This window comes from Oncorhynchus mykiss, chromosome 24 (genome assembly GCF_057628025.1).
Source record: "Oncorhynchus mykiss isolate SJ-2025 chromosome 24, ASM5762802v1, whole genome shotgun sequence".
NCBI classification, from domain to species: Eukaryota; Metazoa; Chordata; class Actinopteri; order Salmoniformes; family Salmonidae; genus Oncorhynchus; species Oncorhynchus mykiss.
The window spans coordinates 41,991,730-42,015,508 of NC_143045.1; the positions used below are offsets into that span (position 1 = coordinate 41,991,730).

Below are 23,779 nucleotides of genomic sequence, written 5' to 3' on the forward strand. Positions count from 1 at the left end.
TGAGCAGAGCATGTTGAATATCTGATACATACCTAAGAGGTATGTTCAACATGCCACAGCCCCCCAAACTCTAACCCCCTCCCACAGCCGCCATAACCCTGACGTCCTCCCACATTCCCTGTAACACTAACTCCCACGCACGCACGCACATGTGGGGTGGGGGGCTCCCCTGCCTCCTCCCTGCCTGCTCCCTCTCTCTCTTGCTTTCTTTCTCTCTCAGCGTAACCAATATGTGGCAGGACCAATCCTCTGTCTCTTGGGGACAGGACAGGCATCCACATATTTTAGATAGCCGGAGGCACGACAGACCCCTAAAGAGCCCCGTACCGAGCCCCCCCCAACCCCATCCTACAGCCCCCGCTAACCCTGACCACCTCCCACATTCCCCATAACACTAACACACACACACACACACACACACACACACAAAGCTCCCTCCCTGCTCCATCCATCCCTCCCTCCCTGCTCCATCCATCCCACCCTCCCTCCTCCATCCCTCCCTGCTCCATCCCTCCCCCCTGCTCCATCCCTTCCTGCCTGCTCCATCCCTCCCTGGCTGCTCCATCCATCCCTCCCTGCTCCATCCCTCCCTGCTCCATCCCTCCCTGCTCCATCCCACCCTGCCTGCTCCATCCCACCCTGCCTGCTCCATCCCTCCCTGCCTGCTCCATCCCACCCTGCCTGCTCCATCCCTCCCTGGCTGCTCCATCCATCCCTCCCTGCTCCATCCCTCCCTGCTCCACCCCTCCCTGCTCCATCCCTCCCTCCCTGCTCCATCCCACCCTGCTCCATCCCTCCCTGCTCCATCCCTCCCTCCCTGCTCCATCCCTCCCTGCTCCATCCCACCCTGCTCCACCCCTCCCTGCTCCATCCCACCCTGCCTGCTCCATCCCACCCTGCTCCATCCCACCCTGCTCCACCCCTCCCTGCTCCATCCCTGCCTGCTCCATCCCTCCCTCCCTGCTCCATTCCTCCCTGCCTGCTCTATCCATCCCTCCCTCCCTGCTCCATCCCTCCCTGCCTGCTCCATCCCTCCCTGCCTGCTCCATCCCACCCTGCCTGCTCCATCCCTCCCTGCTCTTTCCCTCCCTCCCTGCTCCATCCATCCCTCCCTCCCTCCTCCATCCCTCCCTGCTCCATCCCTCCCTGCTCCACCCATCCATCCCTCCCTGCTCCATCCCTCCCTCCCTGCTCCATCCCTCCCTGCCTGCTCCATCCCTCCCTGCCTGCTCCATCCCACCCTGCCTGCTCCATCCCTCCCTGCTCTTTCCCTCCCTCCCTGCTCCATCCATCCCTCCCTCCCTCCTCCATCCCTCCCTGCTCCATCCCTCCCTGCTCCACCCATCCATCCCTCCCTGCTCCATCCCTCCCTGCCTGCTCCATCCCTCCCTGCTCCATCCATCCCTCCCTGCTCCATCCCTCCCTGCCTGCTCCATCCCTCCCTGCCTGCTCCATCCCTCCCTGCTCCATCCCTCCCTGCTCCATCCATCCCTCCCTGCTCCATCCCTCCCTGCCTGCTCCATCCCTCCCTGCTCCATCCATCCCTCCCTGCCTGCTCCATCCCTCCCTGCTCCGTCCCTCCCTGCTCCATCCCCCCCTGCCTGCTCCATCCCTCCCTGCTCCATCCATCCCTCCCTGCCTGCTCCATCCCTCCCTGCTCCATCACTCCCTGCTCCATCCCTCCCTGCTGCATCCATCCCTCCCTGCTCCATCCCTCCCTGCCTGCTCCATCACTCCCTGCTCCATCCCTCCCTGCTCCATCCATCCCTCCCTGCTCCATCCCTCCCTGCCTGCTCCATCACTCCCTGCTCCATCCCTCCCTGCTCCATCCATCCCTCCCTGCTCCATCCCTCCCTGCCTGCTCCATCCCTCCCTGCTCCATCCCTCCCTCCCTGCTCCATCCCTCCCTCCCTGCTCCATCCCCCCCTGCCTGCTCCATCCCTCCCTGCTCCATCCATCCCTCCCTGCCTGCTCCATCCCTCCCTGCTCCATCCCTCCCTGCTCCATCCCTCCCTGCCTGCTCCATTCCTCCCTGCTCCATCCCACCCTACCTGCTCCATCCCTCCCTGCTCCATCCCACCCTGCCTGCTCCATCCCTCCCTGCCTGCTTTCTCCTTTCCTCTCCTCTCCCTCATTCGCCTTTCTTCTTCTGTCCTCATCCTCCTCCTTTCCTCTCCTCCTTTCTCCCCCTTCATTCCCCCCTGCTTGGTTCTGAATTCCCCTCTGACACACATTCCTCCTTTCCCAGTCCTTCTGTTTATGACTCACCAGCCTTTGAACTGCCTTCAAGCAATGTGTGTGTGTTTTTGGTTTTACTATTATTGTGGGACCAGAAGCCCTTAAAAGGATAGTAAAACAGGAAAAATTAATTTTGATGTTCCCCACAAGGAAAAAGGCTATTTTAGGCGTAGGGGTTAGGTTTAGGGTTAGGTTTAGGCTTGGGGGTTAGTTTTAGGCTTAAGTGTTAGGTTTAGGTTTGGGAGTTAGGGTTAGGATTAGGTTTAGGGTTAAGTTTATGCTTGGGGTTAGTTTTAGGCTTAAGGGTTAGGTTTAGGAGTTAGGGTTAGGATTAGGTTTAAGGGTTGGGGTTAGGTTTATGCTTGGGGGTTAGTTTTAGGCTTAAGGGTTAGGTTTAGGAGTTAGGGTTAGGATTAGGTTTAGGGGTTAGGTTTAGGTTTAGGCTTGGGGGTTAGTTTTAGGTTTAGGGGTTAGGTTTAGGTTTAGGCTTGGGGGTTAGTTTTAGGCTGAAGGGTTAGGTTTAGGGTTAGGATTAGGTTTAGGGGTTAAGTTTAGGGTTGCAACTAGGGTTAGATTTAAGAGTTTTTTTTGTTTGTGCTGGCATCCACCCTTGGGTTACACGGGCCTATTGCAACTTCCTGCTCAGTCTGGTATGGAGAGGGGAACGTGGGGCGGTAAATTTGTCTGGTCTGGAGAGGGTGGGGGCAGATGGGGCGTTTTTTTTTCCTGAGGAATTATTGGAGGCCGAGAGCTCAGAGGGGTCACCTGAGACAGTTCAATGAGAGGAAGACAAGGGTTGATTAAGTGCTGAGGGTCAACAAGTAGAAACAAATTATAATATTTAACGATGCAAACTCTTCAATACATGAATAGATATATCATTGAATAAGCAAATTATATAGTAAATAATGAAAGACCAAGGGATTCAATTATTAAGGGATTAAGGGATTAATATGAAGAGATTAAGGGATTAAACGATCAAGGTATCGAGAGATTTAGGGATTAAGAGATGAAGATATGAATATATGAAGAGATTAAGGGATTAAGAGATGAAGAGATTAAGGGATTAAGAGATGAAGATATGAATATATGAAGAGATTAAGGGATTAAGAGATGAAGAGATTAAGGGATTAAGAGATGAAGATATGAATATATGAAGAGATTAAGGGATTAAGAGATTAAGATATGAATATATGAAGAGATTAAGGGATTAAGATATTAAGATATGAATATATGAAGAGATTAAGGGATTAAGAGATTAAGATATGAATATATGAAGAGATTAAGGGATTAAGTGATTAAGATATGAATATATAAAGAGATTAAGGGATTAAGAGATTAAGATCTGAGTATATGAAGAAATTAAGAGATTAAGAGATGAAGATATGAATATATGAAGAGATTAAGATATGAATATATGAAGAGATTAAGGGATTAAGAGATTAAGATGTGAATATATGAAGAGATTAAGAGATTAAGGGATTAAGAGATTAAGATATGAATATATGAAGAGATTAAGAGATTAAGAGATTAAGATATGAAGAGATTAAGGGATTAAGAGATTAAGATATGAATATATGAAGAGATTAAGATATGAATATATGAATAGATTAAGGGATTAAGAGATCAAGATATGAATATATGAAGAGATTAAGAGATTAAGGGATTAAGAGATTAAGATATGAATATATGAAGAGATTAAGAGATTAATAGATTAAGATATGAATATATGAAGAGATTAAGAGATTAAGGGATTAAGAGATTAAGATATGAATATATGAAGAGATTAAGAGATTAAGATATGAAGAGATTAAGGGATTAAGAGCTGCATAAATAAGTGCTATGTTTAAATGCTTCATATAAGAAAAGGAAATAAATAGAAAATAGAAATCAATTCAGGGCAAATAAAACATGTTCTTTATTTCTGAACTTCCTCCTGGTGTTGGTGGCCCCTCTGTCTCTCCTAACTGGGCCCCCCAACTGACCCCTACAAGTCAACACTGTGTACTTTTCTTCACCGTTCAAACCAAGTGGAGCCACGGTCTTAATTTTGTTTATCCACCTGGATTCAGTCAGTATTCTCTGGGATCATGGTCCAGCAGGCTGTCATCTCTAGACCGACGATGTGGAGGGGGAGGTTGTGTGTTGGGTTGTAAAAGTGTTAGACCAGGTGTGTTTGTAGTGTGTGGTTTTTTTTTTTCTTCCGTCAGTAGTGTAGAAGTGCTGTTTGATGCGTTTCAAGACGGCGTGGCTGGTTTCTCCTATAAAACACGTTGTGACATAACGTTGCAGGTTTATGGCATAGACAATGCCGGGTCTCTCTGAATGGTCATGGGGGAGAGGTCTGTAAGTGTGTGCATATGGATTTGGAATGAGTGGGTGTTGTGTATAATACTGTTGTGGTTTTTAAGGGTGGGTCCGTTGGAAAAATATGGCACAGACTAAGAGATCCGCTCAGGTTGAGGTTTCTGCAGCAGGCAGACATAGGTCTGAAGTTCTGGAGTGGTGGTGGGGTGGGGTGGGGTGGGGGGTGGGTGGGGTGGGGGGTGGGGGGGTGTATGTTGTGTGTGGATAAATGTGGCTTTGAATCTGGAGTGAAGGAATTTGTTTGTGTCTGAGAAGGTGCTGATCATCTGGAGGTCTGTCTGTGTGTGTGTGTGTGTGTGTGTGTGTGTGTGTGTGTGTGTATGGGGGGGGGTGGGGGGGGGGTGGGAGGGGGGGTGGGGGGGGTTAAGATTGCCCGGGTCAGGATTCAGGGCCAGTGTTCTGCAAGGAGAGTTATGGAGGTTATGGTTTGGGTTTGGGATAAGGGCATCTGTTCTGGGTGAGGCCTGACCACTTTGAGTACTCCCTTCTTCCCACGTGCACCACAGACGGTCTGTGTGGCTGGATGAAAGTCTTTCTGTTGTGTACAGTACATAGTCTATGGAATCGGATTAGTTGTGACTTGACAATACCATTGAATGTGTGTATTTGTGGGTGGAATTGTGGTGTGGTGTGTGTGTGTGTGTGTGTGTGTGTGTGTGTGTGTGTGTTTCGGTGTCCTCGGGGAGACTGTGTGTGTGTTTCGGTGTCCTCGGGGAGACTGTGTGTGTGTCAGTACTTTATGTCCAAGAGGTTCATTGTGTGTGGGTGGAAACTGTATTTTGCTGTCATGGTGGGAGGATGAATGTTCAATATGTCAATAAATGTCCTGAAGTGTACCAGATCATGTTCACATACCCCCGAAAATATAGGGGTTAGGGGTTAGGGTTAGGGGCTAGGATTAGGGGTTAGGGTTAGGGGTTAGGGTTAGGGGTTAGGGTTAGGGGCTAGGATTAGGGGTTAGGGTTAAGGGTTAGGGTTAGGGGTTAGGGTTAGGGGTTAAGGTTAGATTTAAGGTTATGTTTAAGGTTAGGGGTTAGGGTTAAGATTAAGAGTTGGGGTTAAATTTAAGGTTAGGGATTAGGATTAGGGGTTAGGGTTAGGATTAGGGGTTAAGGTTAGGTTTAAGGTTAGATTTAAGGTTATGTTTAAGGTTAGGGGTTAGGGTTAAGGTTAAGAGTTGGGGTTAAGTTTAAGGTTAGGGGTTAATGTTAGGTTTAAGGTTAGGGGTTAGGGTTAAGGTTAGAGTTAAGAGTTGGGGTTAGGTTTAAGGTTAGGGTTAGAGTAAGCGTAAGGGTTAGGATTCTGCTTAGGTTTAAGAGTTGGGGTTAGGGTTAGGGTTAGGGTTAGGGTTAGGAGTTTTGTGAATGGGAATCAATTGTTTGGTCCTCAGAAGGACAGTAAAACAAATGTGTGTCTGTGTGTGTGTGTGTGTGTGTGTGTGTGTACTACCGTGTACACAGTATATTTGTGTGTTTACTTTTCCATGCTGTCACTAACCTTCAACACACCTGAAACAGCTGCTCTCCTTCCTTACATAGTACCGTAATACCTAGAGAGAGGGAGGGAGGGAGGCTGGGAGGGAGGGAGGGAGAGAGACAGAGAGAGAGAGAGAAAGAGAGAGAGAGAGAGAGAGAGAGAGAGAGAGAGCGAGAGAGAGAGAGAGGGAGGCTGGGAGGGAGAAAGACAGAGAGAGAGAGAGAGAGAGAGAGAGAGAGAGAGAGAGAGAGAGAGAGAGAGAGAGAGAGAGGGGGAGGGAGGCTGGGAGGGAGGGAGGGAGGGAGGGAGGGAGAGAGACAGAGAGAGAGAGAGAGGCCGTGCCTGCTGGAAGCGACAGTGCCGGTCCCCCCTCCTCATCCACCATTGAAGCATAGCCCCAGGTCTCCTCCCAGGTAGTCAGCCCATTGAGTGTTTACCCTTACTGTCTGTCTGTAGGAGTGACTACCTGTCTGTCTGTAGGAGTGACTACCTGTCTGTCTGTAGGAGTGACTGACTGTCTGTCTGTAGGAGTGACTGACTGTCTGTCTGTAGGAGTGACTGACTGTCTGTCTGTAGGAGTGACTGACTGTCTGTCTGTAGGAGTGACTACCTGTCTGTCTGTCTGATGGACACACACTTGGCACACAACATGCTTTTCCACCATGGCGTGGAAAACTCTCCCACGCACGCGCACACACACACACACACACACACACACACACACACACACACACACACACACACACACACACACACACACACACACACACACACACACACACACACACACACACAGCCCTACCAGCCCTACCAACTAGTAGTTTATTGATTTTCTCTAGAATGTTCTCTATAAATCTGATTTCCCCAGTGTTCTCTATAAATCTGATTTTCTCTAGAATGTTCTCTATAAATCTGATTTTCCCAATGTTCTCTATAAATCTGATTCTCCCAGTGTTCTCTATAAATCTGATTTTCTCTAGAATGTTCTCTAAAAATCTGATTTTCCCAGTGTTCTCTATAAATCTGATCTTCCCAGTGTTCTCTATAAATCTGATCTTCCCAGTGTTCTCTATAAATCTGATTTTCTCTAGAATGTTCTCTATAAATCTGATTTTCCCAGTGTTCTCTATAAATCTGATTTTCTCAGTGTTCTCTATAAATCTGATTCTCCCAGTGTTCTCTATAAATCTGATTTTCTCTAGAATGTTCTCTATAAATCTGATTTTCTCAGTGTTCTCTACACATCTGATTTTCCCAGTGTTCTCTATAAATCTGATCTTCCCAGTGTTCTCTATAAATCTGATTTTCCCAGTGTTCTCTATAAATCTGATTTTCTCTAGAATGTTGTCTATAAATCTGATTTTCCCAGTGTTCTCTATAAATCTGATTTTCTCTAGAATGTTCTCTAAAAATCTGATTTTCCCAGTGTTCTCTATAAATCTGATTTTCCCAGTGTTCTCTACAAATCTGATTTTCTCTAGAATGTTCTCTAAAAATCGATTTTCCCAGTGTTTTCTATAAATCTGATCTTCCCAGTGTTCTCTATAAATCTGATCTTCCCAGTGTTCTCCATAAATCTGATTTTCCCAGTGTTCTCTATAAATCAGATTTTCCCAGTGTTCTCTATAAATCTGATTTTCTCAGTGTTCTCTATAAATCTGATTCTCCCAGTGTTCTCTATAAATCTGATTTTCTCTAGAATGTTCTCTATAAATTTGATTTTCCCAGTGTTCTCTATAAATATGATTTTCTCTAGAATGTTCTCTATAAATCTGATTTTCCCAGTGTTCTCTATAAATCTGATTTTCCCAGTGTTCTCTATAAATATGATTTTCTCTAGAATGTTCTCTATAAATCAGATTTTCCCAGTGTTCTCTATAAATCTGATTTTCTCTAGAATGTTCTCTATAAATCTGATTCTCCCAGTGTTCTCTATAAATCTGTGTTTCCCAGTGTTCTCTATAAATCTGATTTTCTCTAGAATGTTCTCTAAAAATCTGATTTTCCCAGTGTTCTCTATAAATCTGATCTTCCCAGTGTTCTCTATAAATCTGATCTTCCCAGTGTTCTCTATAAATCTGATTTTCTCTAGAATGTTCTCTATAAATCTGATTTTCCCAGTGTTCTCTATAAATCTGATTTTCTCAGTGTTCTCTATAAATCTGATTCTCCCAGTGTTCTCTATAAATCTGATTTTCTCTAGAATGTTCTCTATAAATCTGATTTTCTCAGTGTTCTCTACACATCTGATTTTCCCAGTGTTCTCTATAAATCTGATCTTCCCAGTGTTCTCTATAAATCTGATTTTCCCAGTGTTCTCTATAAATCTGATTTTCTCTAGAATGTTGTCTATAAATCTGATTTTCCCAGTGTTCTCTATAAATCTGATTTTCTCTAGAATGTTCTCTAAAAATCTGATTTTCCCAGTGTTCTCCATAAATCTGATTTTCCCAGTGTTCTCTATAAATCAGATTTTCCCAGTGTTCTCTATAAATCTGATTTTCTCAGTGTTCTCTATAAATCTGATTCTCCCAGTGTTCTCTATAAATCTGATTTTCTCTAGAATGTTCTCTATAAATTTGATTTTCCCAGTGTTCTCTATAAATATGATTTTCTCTAGAATGTTCTCTATAAATCTGATTTTCCCAGTGTTCTCTATAAATCTGATTTTCCCAGTGTTCTCTATAAATATGATTTTCTCTAGAATGTTCTCTATAAATCAGATTTTCCCAGTGTTCTCTATAAATCTGATTTTCTCTAGAATGTTCTCTATAAATCTGATTCTCCCAGTGTTCTCTATAAATCTGTGTTTCCCAGTGTTCTCTATAAATCTGATTTTCTCTAGAATGTTCTCTAAAAATCTGATTTTCCCAGTGTTCTCTATAAATCTGATCTTCCCAGTGTTCTCTATAAATCTGATCTTCCCAGTGTTCTCTATAAATCTGATTTTCTCTAGAATGTTCTCTATAAATCTGATTTTCCCAGTGTTCTCTATAAATCTGATTTTCTCAGTGTTCTCTATAAATCTGATTCTCCCAGTGTTCTCTATAAATCTGATTTTCTCTAGAATGTTCTCTATAAATCTGATTTTCTCAGTGTTCTCTACACATCTGATTTTCCCAGTGTTCTCTATAAATCTGATCTTCCCAGTGTTCTCTATAAATCTGATTTTCCCAGTGTTCTCTATAAATCTGATTTTCTCTAGAATGTTGTCTATAAATCTGATTTTCCCAGTGTTCTCTATAAATCTGATTTTCTCTAGAATGTTCTCTAAAAATCTGATTTTCCCAGTGTTCTCTATAAATCTGATTTTCCCAGTGTTCTCTACAAATCTGATTTTCTCTAGAATGTTCTCTAAAAATCTGATTTTCCCAGTGTTTTCTATAAATCTGATCTTCCCAGTGTTCTCTATAAATCTGATCTTCCCAGTGTTCTCCATAAATTTGATTTTCCCAGTGTTCTCTATAAATCTGATTTCCCCAGTGTTCTCTATAAATCTGATTTTCTCTAGAATGTTCTCTATAAATCTGATTTTCCCAATGTTCTCTATAAATCTGATTTTCTCTAGAATGTTCTCTATAAATCTGATTTTCCCAGTGTTCTCTATAAATCTGATTTTCCCAATGTTCTCTATAAATCTGATTTTCCCAGTGTTCTCTATAAAGCTGATTTTCTCTAGAATGTTCTCTATAATCTGATTCTCCCAGTGTTCTCTATAAATCTGATTTTCCCAGTGTTCTCTATAAATCTGATTCCCCAGTGTTCTCTATAAATCTGTTTTTCCCAGTGTTCTCTATAAATATGATTTTCTATAGAATGTTCTCTATAAATCTGATCTTCCCAGTGTTCTCTATTAATCTGATTTTCCCAGTGTTCTCTATAAATCTGATTTTCTCTAGAATGTTCTCTATAAATCTGATTCTCCCAGTGTTCTCTATAAATCTGTGTTTCCCAGTGTTCTCTATAAATATGATTTTCTCTAGAATGTTCTCTATAAATCTGATTTCCCCAGTGTTCTCTATAAGTCTGATTTTCTCTAGAATGTTCTCTATAAATCTGATTTTCCCAATGTTCTCTATAAATCTGATTTTCTCTAGAATGTTCTCTATAAATCTGATTTTCCCAGTGTTCTCTATAAATCTGATTTTCCCAATGTTCTCTATAAATCTGATTTTCCCAGTGTTCTCTATAAAGCTGATTTTCTCTAGAATGTTCTCTATAATCTGATTCTCCCAGTGTTCTCTATAAATCTGTTTTTCCCAGTGTTCTCTATAAATATGATTTTCTATAGAATGTTCTCTATAAATCTGATCTTCCCAGTGTTCTCTATAAATCTTATTTTCCCAGTGTTCTCTATAAATCTGATTTTCTCTAGAATGTTCTCTATAAATCTGATTCTCCCAGTGTTCTCTATAAATCTGTTTTTCCCAGTGTTCTCTATAAATATGATTTTCTCTAGAAAGTTCTCTAAAAATCTGATTTCCCCAGTGTTCTCCATAAATCAGATTTCCCCAGTGTTCTCTATAAATCTGATTTTCCCAGTGTTCTCTATAAATCTGATTTTCTCAGTGTTCTCTATAAATCTGATTCTCCCAGTGTTCTCTATAAATCTGATTTTCTCTAGAATGTTCTCTATAAATCTGATTTTCCCAGTGTTCTCTATAAATCTGATCTTCCCAGTGTTCTCTATAAATCTGATTTTCTCTAGAATGTTCTCTATAAATCTGATTTTCCCAGTGTTCTCTATAAATCTGATTTTCTCTAGAGTGTTCTCTATAAATCTGATTTTCCCAGTGTTCTCTATAAATCTGATTTTCCCAGTGTTCTCTATAAATCTGATTTTCTCTAGAATGTTCTCCATAAATCTGATTTTCCCAGTGTTCTCTATAAATCTGATTTTCTCTAGAGTGTTCTCTATAAATCTGATTTTCCCAGTGTTCTCTATAAATCTGATTTCCCCAGTGTTCTCTATAAATCTGATTTTCTCTAGAATGTTCTCTATAAATCTGATTTCCCCAGTGTTCTCTATAAATCTGATTTTCTCTAGAGTGTTCTCTATAAATCTGATTTTCCCAGTGTTCTCTATAAATCTGATTTCCCCAGTGTTCTCTATAAATCTAATTTTCCCAATGTTCTCTATAAATCTGATTTTCTCTAGAATGTTCTCTATAAATCTGATTCTCCCAGTGTTCTCTATAAATCTGTTTTTCCCAGTGTTCTCTATAAATATGATTTTCTCTAGAATGTTCTCTATAAATCTTATTTTCCCAGTGTTCTCTATAAATCTGATTTTCTCTAGAATGTTCTCTATAAATCTGATTTCCCCAGTGTTCTCTATAAATCTGATTTTCCCAGTGTTCTCTATAAATCTGATTTTCCCAGTGTTCTCTATAAATCTGATTTTCTCTAGAATGTTCTCTATAAATCTGATTCTCCCAGTGTTCTCTATAAATCTGTTTTTCCCAGTGTTCTCTATAAATATGATTTTCTCTAGAATGTTCTCTACAAATCTGATTCTCCCAGTGTTCTCTATAAATCTGTTTTTCCCAGTGTTCTCTATAAATATGATTTTCTCTAGAATGTTCTCTATAAATCAGATTTTCCCACTGTTCTCTATAAATCTGATTTTCCCAGTGTTCTCTACAAATCTGCTACGATAATACAAGAAATGAACAACATCAATGTTTATTTAAAGTTGTTTTCAGATATTTACGTTGAAATTACAAAAAAGGACTGAAAAAAAAAGTAAGTGCAATTATTGTAAAGTGAGAAAGAAGCAGAGTTCCCTCTCCCACATGACCTGGAACGTGTAACAGTACATCACACCGAGCAACAACAACAACAACAACAACAACAACAACTTTGTTTTGGGCTGCAATAACAAGCAGAAATGTGACTATTTTATCTTTAAATAGAAGCAATAAATTGTCTATATTGACTTTATAGCAACGTGAAGCAGCAACACACAAACAGTGTGTAAACAGACGGTCCATGGTGCTCCCAGCTTCCTCTAACCCCCCCCCCCCCCCCCCATCCACCACCACAACCACATTCCCTCTCCCTCTAAAACAACACGCATGTCATAAGGCAGGGCGTACCAATCCTACTAATACTGCCACAGTTACTCCTCCCTCTGACAGCACAGAGCATGTGATGCACACACAACGCTACACACACACACACACAGCGCTACACACGCACGCACACACACACACGCACACACACACACACACACATACACACACACACACACACACACAGACAATGTTATAACAAGCCGGACAGAATGATGAACAACCTACGACAGGGGAACAGAAACAAACTGACAGCACACAGAATAACAGAATAACATAGTAGCAGTAATAAAGCTAAATAAACAGGTGAAAGTGATGGACGGTAAAGACGAAACATTAAGGACCATGGACCAATCAACAGTCTCTCTGGAGGCCATGGACCAATCAACAGTCTCTCTGGAGGCCATGGACCAATCAACAGTCTCTCTGGAGGCCATCGACCAATCAACAGTCTCTCTGGAGGCCATCGACCAATCAACAGTCTCTCTGGAGAACATCGACCAATCAACAGTCTCTCTGGAGGCCATCGACCAATAAACATTCTCTCTGGAGGCCATCGACCAATAAACAGTCTCTCTGGAGGCCATCGACCTGTAACAGTCTCTCTGGAGGCCATCGACCAATAAACAGTCTCTCTGGAGGACATCGACCAATAAACAGTTTCTCTGGAGGCCATCGACCAATCAACAGTCTCTCTGGAGGCCATCGACCAATCAACAGTCTCTCTGGAGGCCATCGACCAATAAACAGTCTCTCTGGAGGCCATCGACCAATAAAGAGTCTCTTTGGAGGCCATCGACCTGTAACAGTCTCTCTGGAGGCCATCGACCAATCAACAGTCTCTCTGGAGGCCATCGACCAATCAACAGTCTCTCTGGAGGCCATCGACCAAAAAACAGTCTCTCTGGAGGCCATCGACCAGTAAACAGTCTCTCTGGAGGCCATCGACCAATAAACAGTCTCTCTGGAGGCCATCGACCAATAAAGAGTCTCTCTGGAGGCCATCGACCTGTAACAGTCTCTCTGGAGGCCATCGACCAATAAACAGTCTCTCTGGAGGCCATCGACCAATAAACAGTCTCTCTGGAGGCCATCGACCAAAAAACAGTCTCTCTGGAGGACATCGACCAATAAACAGTCTCTCTGGAGGCCATCGACCAATAAACAGTCTCTCTGGAGAACATCAACCAATAAACAGTCTCTCCTTAGGCCATCGACCAATAAACAGTCTCTCTGGAGGCCATCGACCAATAAACAGTCTCTCTGTAGGCCATCGACCAATAAACAGTCTGTCTGGAGGCCATCGACCCGTAACAGTCTCTCTAGCCAGGGAGGCTCGCTGTCGTAAAACTTCTCAAGCCTCTTCTGGGAAACACCTGGTCCAGCCCAATGATTCACCCACATAAACAAGGTCCTTAGGCTTTTGTGCAAACGTGTGGTGTCCTCGTACTAATGTCTGGCACAAGTGAGTTCTGGGCAGGCACTGTTGGTTCAAAAAACAAAAGTCCTGGGCCCCATCCTTACTAGAAAAAAAAATGTGTTCCCCTTAAAATGAAGTATTTCATTCTGGTCCTGTTGGTGTTCTCTGGGTCCAATGATGTCCTCCTGTACCTCTTCTGGGGTATCGGATAACCCTTAACCCCTGTCCTCAAAGTCTCTCCCATCACTACCCCACATGCCACTGCACCTCTAAGCCCCTACAGTAATACACTATACAGCTCTGCTACATGTAACACAATAAATTAATTCACTCCTTGAGATAAATGTATTATTTAAATGTAAAGCCTATATTCATCCAGGTTATAGCGTGTAAAATGTTTTTAAAAAAAAGCAGAAATGTCCATAGTTCTGGTCTTGTTCCATCAGGGAGGAGGCTGGTTCTGTCATCGATCACAAATGATCATCTTCTCATCTCTTGTTCCACTCCTCCATCCCAGAGTCAATTCTTCTATCTCGTCTCTTGTTCCTCTCTGAGTTCTCTCTCCTCCCTCCATTCCTTCTCCGTGTGTCCATATCGGTGTGTGTGAGGAAAAAGAAGAGGCAGAGATAAAGGAGATAGGAGGAGATAGAGGAGATAGGAGGAGATAGGAGATAGAGGAGATAGAAGAGATTAGAGGAGATAGAGGAGATAATAGGAGATAAGAGGAGATAGAGGAGATAGAGGAGATATGACCGATGTCTTCTAGCTGCACTTACAGCTCTCCACAATCATGTTGGACAACTGTTCCACCTGAAACAAACAAACACACCACACCACTGTTAGTGACTACACACCCAACACCACTGTTAGTGACTACACACCCACACCACTGTTAGTGACTACACACCCAACACCACTGTTAGTGACTACCAACACCACTGTTAGTGACTACACCCCCACCACTGTTAGTGACTACACCCAAACACCACTGTTAGTGACTACACACCCCCACCACTGTTAGTGACTACACACCCCCACCACTGTTAGTGACTACACACCCCCATCACTGTTAGTGACTACACACCCCCACCACTGTTAGTGACTACACACCCCCACCACTGTTAGTGACTACACACCCACACCACTGTTAGTGACTACACCCCCACCACTGTTAGTGACTACACCCAAACACCACTGTTAGTGACTACACACCCACACCACTGTTAGTGACTACACACCCACACCACTGTTAGTGACTACACCCAAACACCACTGTTAGTGACTACACACCCCCACCACTGTTAGTGACTACACACCCCCACCACTGTTAGTGACTACACACCCCCACCACTGTTAGTGACTACACACCCCCACCACTGTTAGTGACTACACACCCCCACCACTGTTAGTGACTACACACCCCCACCACTGTTAGTGACTACACACCCCCACCACTGTTAGTGACTACACACCCCACCACTGTTAGTGACTACACACCCACACCACTGTTAGTGACTACACCCAAACACCACTGTTAGTGACTACACACCCACACCACTGTTAGTGACTACACACCCAAACACCACTGTTAGTGTCTACACCCCAACAACACTGTTAGTGACTACACCCACACCACTGTTAGTGACTACACCCCCAACACTGTTAGTGACTACACCCACACCACTGTTAGTGACTACACTCCCCCAAAAACACTGTTAGTGACTACACCCCCAACACTGTTAGTGACTACACCCCCAACACTGTTAGTGACTACACCCCCAACACTGTTAGTGACTACACACCCCCACCACTGTTAGTGACTACACCCCCAACACTGTTAGTGACTACACCCCCAACACTGTTAGTGACTACACCCCCACACCACTGTTAGTGACTACACCCCAACACCACTGTTAGTGACTACACCCCCACCACTGTTAGTGACTACACCTCAACACCACTGTTAGTGACTACACACCACAATACTGTTAGTGACTACACCCCCAACACTGTTAGTGACTACACCCCCAACACTGTTAGTGACTACACCCCCAACACTGTTAGTGACTACACCCCCACACCACTGTTAGTGACTACACCCCAACACCACTGTTAGTGACTACACCCAAACACCACTGTTAGTGACTACACCCCAACACCACTGTTAGTGACTACACCCCTGCCACTGTTAATGACTACACCCAAACACCACTGTTAGTGACTACACCCCAACAACACTGTTAGTGACTACACCCCCACACCACTGTTAGTAGCTACACCCCAACATCACTGTTAGTGACTACACCCCACACCACTGTTAGTGACTACACCCCCACCACTGTTAGTGACTACACACCAACACCACTGTTAGTGACTACACCCCGACACCACTGCTAGTGACTACACCCCCACACAACTGTTAGTGACTACACACCAACACCACTGTTAGTGACTACACCCCAACAACACTGTTAGCGACTACACCCCAACAACACTGTTAGTGACTACACACCCACACCACCGTTAGTGACTACACACCACAACACCACTGTTAGTGACTACCAACACCACTGTTAGTGACTACATCCACACCACTGTTAGTGACTACACCCCCACACCACTGTTAGTGACTACACCCTCCCACCACTGTTAGTGACTATACCCACACCACTGTTAGCGACTACACCCCAACAACACTGTTAGTGACTACACCCCAACAACACTGTTAGTGACTACACCCCAACACCACTGTTAGTGACTACACCCCCCAACAACACTGTTAGTGACTACACCCCCACACCACTGTTAGTGACTACACCCCAACACCACTGTTAGTGACTACACCCCCCAACAACACTGTTGGTGACTACACCCCCACGCCACTGTTAGTAGCTACACCCCAACATCACTGTTAGTGACTACACCCCACACCACTGTTAGTGACTACACCCCCACCACTGTTAGTGACTACACACCAACACCACTGTTAGTGACTATACCCACACCACTGTTAGCGACTACACCCCCCAACAACACTGTTAGTGACTACACCCCCACACCACTGTTAGTGACTACACCCCAACACCACTGTTAGTGACTACACCCCCCAACAACACTGTTAGTGACTACACCCCCACACCACTGTTAGTAGCTACACCCCAACATCACTGTTAGTGACTACACCCCCCAACAACACTGTTAGTGACTACACCCCCACACCACTGTTAGTAGCTACACCCCACACCACTGTTAGTGACTACACACCAACACCACTGTTAGTGACTACACCCGACACCACTGTTAGTGACTACACCCCCACACCACTGTTAGTGACTACACACCAACACCACTGTTAGTGACTACACCCCCACCACTGTTAGCGACTACACACCCACACCACTGTTAGTGACTACACACCCACACCACTGTTAGCGACTACACACCCACACCACTGTTAGTGACTACACACCAACACCACTGTTAGTGACTACACACCAACACCACTGTTAGTGACTACATCCATACCACTGTTAGTGACTACACCCCAACAACACTGTTAGTGACTATACCCACACCACTGTTAGTGACTACACCCCCAACACTGTTAGTGACTACACCCACACCACTGTTAGTGACTATACCCACACCACTGTTAGTGACTACACCCCCACACCACTGTTAGTGACTACACCCCCACACCACTGTTAGTGACTACACCCCAACACCACTGTTAGTGACTACACCAACACCACTGTTAGTGACTACACTCCCACACCACTGTTAGTGACTACACCAACACCACTGTTAGTGACTACACCAACACCACTGTTAGTGACTACACCCACACCACTGTTAGTGACTACACACCCACACCACTGTTAGTGACTACACCCCAACACCACTGTTAGTGACTACACCCCAACACCACTGTTAGTGACTACACCCCAACACCACTGTTAGTGACTACACCAACACCACTGTTAGTGACTACACCCCAACACCACTGTTAGTGACTACACCCCAACACCACTGTTAGTGACTACACCAACACCACTGTTAGTGACTACACCAACACCACTGTTAGTGGACAATCCTAGCTGAACATCTTTCACCAACAGTCATGACTGATTATGTCATGTAGAAATAGAATGTCTCGCCTCTAAAACACAGAAGTGTTAATACCTTGTGTTGCCTAGGTTAGGGTTAGGGGGTTAGAGGGTTAGAGGGATAGGGGGTTAGGGGGTTAGAGGGTTAGAGGGATAGAGGGTTAGGGGGTTAGGGGGATAGGGTTTAGGGGGTTAGAGGGTTAGGGGGTTAGGGGGTTAGAGGGTTAGGGGGTTAGGGGGTTAGAGGGATAGGGTTAGGGGGTTAGGGGGTTAGAGGGTTAGTGGGTTAGGGGGTTAGAGGGTTAGGGGGTTAGAGGGTTAGGGGGTTAGAGGGTTAAGGGGTTAGGGGGTTAGAGGGGTTAGGGGGTTAGAGGGTTAGGGGGTTAGAGGGGTTGGGGGTTAGAGGGTTAGGGGGTTAGGGGGTTAGTGGGATAGAGGGTTAGGGGGTTAGAGGGTTAAGGGGTTAGTGGGATAGAGGGTTAGAGGGTTAAGGGGTTAGGGGGTTAGAGGGTTAGGGGGTTAGAGGGTTAGAGGGTTAGTGGGATAGAGGGTTAGGGGGTTAGAGGGTTAGGGGGTTAGTGGGTTAGAGGGTTAGGGGGTTAGGGGGTTAGAGGGTTAGGGGGTTAGAGGGTTAGGGGGTTAGGGGGTTAGCTGTACCTTGTGTTGTCTAGGTTAGGGGGTTAGCTGTACCTTGTGTTGTCTCCCTACGTAGTAGAGGATTGGCAGAGGTTCCAAGACCTGGGGTACACAGCACGGCTGGGCCGACGCTCCTGGGTTGTGGTGCTTGTACAGGGCAAGGATCTGTGTGTGTGTGTGTGTGTGTGTGTGTGTGTGTGTGTGTGTGTGTGTGTGTGTGTGTGTGTGTGTGTGTGTGTGTGTGTGTGTGTGTGTGTGTGTGTGTGTGTGTGTGAGAGAGAGAGAGACAAACACAGACAGGTCACTTAAGTAGTGCATTGTCAGCAAAAGCACTGTGCCAAGACAATATGACACACAAGAGCTACATCGCTGAGAAATAACATGTATGTGTTGGACAGAGAGAGGAGGAGAGGTAGTAAGGCGGAAGGAGATGGAGAGAGAGAGACAGAGTGAGAGATGGAGAGAGTGGGAGAGACAGAGAGAGACAGAGAGAGACATAGACAGAGCGAGACAGAGACAGAGACAGAGAGAGACAGAGACAGAGAGACAGAGACAGAAAGAAAGAAAGAAAGAAAGAGAAAAAGAAAGAGAGAGAGAGACAGAGAGAGACAGAGACAGAGAGAGACAGAGAGAGACAGAGACAGAGAGAGAGACAGAGAGAGACAGAGAGAGACAGAGACAGAAACAGAGAGAGACAGAGACAGAGAGAGACAGAGAGAGACAGAGAGAGAGAGAGAGAGAGAGAGAGAGAGAGAGAGAGAGAGAGAGAGAGAGAGAGAGAGACAGAGACAGAGACAGAGAGAGACAGACAGAGAGAGAGACAGAGAGAGACACAGAGAGAGACAGAGAGACAGAGAGAGACAGAGAGAGACAGAGAGAGACAGAGACAGGGACAGAGAGAGACATAGACAGAGAGAGACAGAGAGAGACAGAGAGACAGAGCGAGACAGAGAGAGAGACAGAGAGAGACAGAGAGAGACAGAGACAGAGAGAGACAGAGAGGGAGAGAGAGACAGAGCGAGACAGAGAGAGAGACAGAGAGAGACAGAGAGAGAGAGACAGAGACAGAGAGAGAGACAGAGAGAGACAGAGAGAGACAGAGAGAGAGACAGAGAGAGACAGAGAGAGAGAGAGAGACAGAGAGAGACAGTGAGAGACAGAGAGACAGAGAGAGAGACAGATAGAGACAGAGAGAGACAGAGACAGAGAGAAACAGAGAGAGACAGAGACAGAGAGAGACAGAGACAGAGAGAGACAGAGAGAGAGACAGAGACAGAGACAGAGAGAGACAGAGAGAGAGACAGAGAGAGACAGAGACAGAGAGCACAGTCAGTACATGTCAAGTGTTTACTGGCCCTTGCTGAGACAGTTCTTAACCCTGACCACCATGTCTCATGCAGACGTCATCACTAACTATTGGGATTTAACAGTACAGGGCTAGTGAGTCAGGAGTTTTTCTAGAACACGTGACCTGACCACTAAGAAAGCAGCAACTAGAGCCCCAGAGGTGTAAACAGAGCCATTACAGACAAACAGTAAATAGATCGATCAGGAAGAAGGAGACAGCTGGGAAGCCCCTGACTTTCTACTCGTATCTCTAACTAGCTGGACTGGTCCACAGACACTTCTGATTACACACAACTAGTATCTATCAGCTCCAGTCACATGACAGATGACTGCCTCTTATCTAACTCTTAAGGCAGAGCTCTCTGTTTCCTAGAAACGTTACAGAAAATGACTATATCAGTGGAGATAAGCTGTGGACATTAAGCTGTGCCAAACTAGCCCGCCGGAAAGAGAAATGTTGTCAGATTTTGGACCCGGACTAGTAAACATTGTGGTCTACGAGACTGACTGGCCAGTGTCCACAATCCTTAAGTTCCATCTTTAAGTGGAGATGTACCATTCCACACTTGAAACTGAGAGTATTCTAGAACTGTACCTGAGAATATTCTAGAACTGTACCTGATAATATTCTAGAAATGTACCTGAGAGTATTCTAGAACTGTACCTGAGAGTATTCTAGAACTGTACCTGAGAGTATTCTAGAACTGTACCTGAGAGTATTCTAGAACTGTACCTGAGAGTATTCTAGAACTGTACCTGAGAGTATTCTAGAACTGTACCTGATAATATTCTAGAACTGTACCTGAGAGTATTCTAGAACTGTACCTGAGAGTATTCTAGAACTGTACCTGAGAGTATTCTGGAACTCTACCTGAGAGTATTCTATAACTGTACCTGATAATATTCTAGAACTGTACCTGAGAATATTCTAGAACTGTACCAGAGAGTATTCTAGAACTGTACATGAGAGTATTCTAGAACTGTACCTGATAATATTCTAGAACTGTACCTGAGAGTATTCTAGAACTGTACCTGAGAGTATTCTAGAACTGTACCTGAGAGTATTCTAGAACTGTACCTGATAATATTCTAGAACTGTACCTGAGAGTATTCTAGAACTGTACCTGAGAGTATTCTAGAACTGTACCTGAGAGTATTCTGGAACTCTACCTGAGAGTATTCTATAACTGTACCTGATAATATTCTAGAACTGTACCTGAGAATATTCTAGAACTGTACCAGAGAGTATTCTAGAACTGTACATGAGAGTATTCTAGAACTGTACCTGATAATATTCTAGAACTGTACCTGAGAGTATTCTAGAACTGTACCTGAGAGTATTCTAGAACTGTACCTGAGAGTATTCTAGAACTGTACCTGAGAGTATTCTAGAACTGTACCTGAGAGTATTCTAGAACTGTACCTGAGAGTATTCTAGAACTGTACCTGAGAGTATTCTAGAACTGTACCTGAGAGTATTCTGGAACTCTACCTGAGAGTATTCTATAACTGTACCTGATAATATTCTAGAACTGTACCTGAGAATATTCTAGAACTGTACCTGAGAGTATTCTAGAACTGTACCTGAGAGTATTCTAGAACTGTACCTGATAATATTCTAGAACTGTACCTGAGAGTATTCTAGAACTGTACCTGAGAGTATTCTAGAACTGTACCTGAGAGTATTCTAGAACTGTACCTGAGAGTATTCTAGAACTGTACCTGAGAATATTCTAGAACTGTACCTGATAATATTCTAGAACTGTACCTGATAATATTCTAGAACTGTACCTGAGAGTATTCTAGAACTGTACCTGAGAGTATTCTAGAACTGTACCTGAGAGTATTCTAGAACTGTACCTGAGAGTATTCTAGAACTGTACCTGAGAGTATTCTAGAACTGTACCTGAGAGTATTCTAGAACTGTACCTGAGAGTATTTGTTTTCAGCATTCCAGATGTAGGTGCATGAGCCCATGCAGTAGTTGGCATGGTAACCTTTTGGCTGGTGGATCCACTTCCAGCCCAGATCTTTCCTGAAGTCGATGTAGAGTTTCCTCACGCAACAGTTCTCTGTTTTACTGCAGAACAGAAGGGAGGAAGATGTTAGGGTGAGACAGACACAGACAGACAGACAGACAGACAGACAGACAGACAGACGCAGCAGTCCTTACTCTGTGCAGGTGTCGTCTGTAGCGATGGCCCGTTTCTTACGCGAGGAGGTGAGCTGTGAGCTGTAGTTCTGGGGGATGGACATGGCCAAGATGTGAGGCTTCCTCATGTTCTTGGCTAGACCAGCCACGTCACCTCGTACCCCGCTGTCCAACCCGGAGATACTGAAGAGGAACTTTTCCATGGGTTTACCACACTCACAGTACAGCTTCAACTCAAAGCCCTGCTCTTCCTCTGAAACACAACGAGAGCAGAGACACAGGTAGCGTTGCAAAGGGAGGGTAACAGTGATGGAAACTTTCTAAGTTTACCAGCAAAACTACCAAAATGGTGGTATCTTTCAAGGATTTTATGTAATCTATAAAATACATCTAGTGGCCATTTTGGGTACTCCAGATTTGTACAGGTGTCTGTAATTACCTCTCGTCCTCTGAGTGGCCTTATCAAATGTAAAATATATTAAATAATTAAATAAGATGATTTTTAAAAAATGACAAAGCTGTGTAAAACATTATCCTAAATATAAACCATCTACTATTGGTGTTCAATATGAGAGGGTTCAGCATGAAATAAACATTATCCTAAATATAAACCATCTACTATTGGTGTTCAATATGAGAGGGTTCAGCATGAAATAAACATTATCCTAAATATAAACCATCTACTATTGGTGTTCAATATGAGAGGGTTCAGCATGAAATAAACATTATCCTAAATATAAACCATCTACTATTGGTGTTCAATATGAGAGGTTCAGCATGAAATAAACATTATCCTAAATATAAACCATCTACTATTGGTGTTCAATATGAGAGGTTCAGCATGAAATAAACATTATCCTAAATATAAACCATCTACTATTGGTGTTCAATATGAGAGGTTCAGCATGAAATAAACATTATCCTAAATATAAACCATCTACTATTGGTGTTCAATATGAGAGGTTCAGCATGAAATAAACATTATCCTAAATATAAACCATCTACTATTGGTGTTCAATATGAGAGGTTCAGCATGAAATAAACATTATCCTAAATATAAACCATCTACTATTGGTGTTCAATATGAGAGGTTCAGCATGAAATAAACATTATCCTAAATATAAACCATCTACTATTGGTGTTCAATATGAGAGGTTCAGCATGAAATAAACATTATCCTAAATATAAACCATCTACTATTGGTGTTCAATATGAGAGGGTTCAGCATGAAATAAACATTATCCTAAATATAAACCATCTACTATTGGTGTTTAATATGAGAGGTTCAGCATGAAATCAACGTTTTTCGTATTTAATATTTAAATTGGGTTCGACTCAGACTCACGTATGTACGCCTTTCGTAAGCACTTCTCAGTAGTTGGTGTACAGACTCACTTTTTAAATGGGCTTTGCAGGCGTGGTTCCCTTGCGCGCGCTCAATACCTTTCATTCAACTGCTAAGAACCCTCCCACTTGCTGGCCAACATATTTTCTCGTGGTGTTTTCCATTCAATGGGGTTTTCAGCACATTTATCTTAATAAAGTCATCCCTTTAAAAGTTGGTGTATCTTTAAATTATAATTTCCTCCACAGACTCATCATGTGAGCGTCAGTGAGGATCATGACCTGGGAGCATCATGACCTGGGAGCATCATGACCTGGGAGCATCATGACCAGGGAGCATCATGACCAGGGAGCATCATGACCTGGGAGCATCATGACCAGGGAGCATCATGACCAGGGAGCATCATGACCTGGGAGCATCATGACCTGGGAGCATCATGACCAGGGAGCATCATGACCTGGGAGCATCATGACCAGTGAGCATCATGACCTGGGAGCATCATGACCAGGGAGCATCATGACCAGTGAGCATCATGACCTGGGAGCATCATGACCTGGGAGCATCATGACCAGGGAGCATCATGACCTGGGAGCATCATGACCTGGGAGCATCATGACC

General features: G+C 44.1%; 1 protein-coding gene across 2 annotated transcripts in view; it reads right to left on the minus strand.

Annotated features, from left to right (window-relative positions):
- Positions 1-11,750: 11,750 nt before the first annotated feature.
- Positions 11,751-23,779, minus strand: part of tgfb1a (transforming growth factor, beta 1a) — a 50,908-nt gene continuing 38,879 nt past the window's right edge. The window contains exons 3-7 of one of the 2 annotated variants that reach the window (XM_090218988.1): positions 21,838-22,069; positions 21,594-21,744; positions 18,372-18,482; positions 14,316-14,385; positions 11,751-14,233 (exon numbers count right to left, since the gene is read on the minus strand). In XM_090218988.1, the coding sequence (XP_090075114.1) occupies positions 14,338-14,385; positions 18,372-18,482; positions 21,594-21,744; positions 21,838-22,069 (542 nt within the window). In that variant the 3' untranslated portion in view covers positions 11,751-14,233; positions 14,316-14,337. Of the gene's footprint in view, positions 14,386-18,371; positions 18,483-21,593; positions 21,745-21,837; positions 22,070-23,779 lie in introns of both variants that reach the window. The other variant, XM_036961610.2, reaches the window with a different exon arrangement.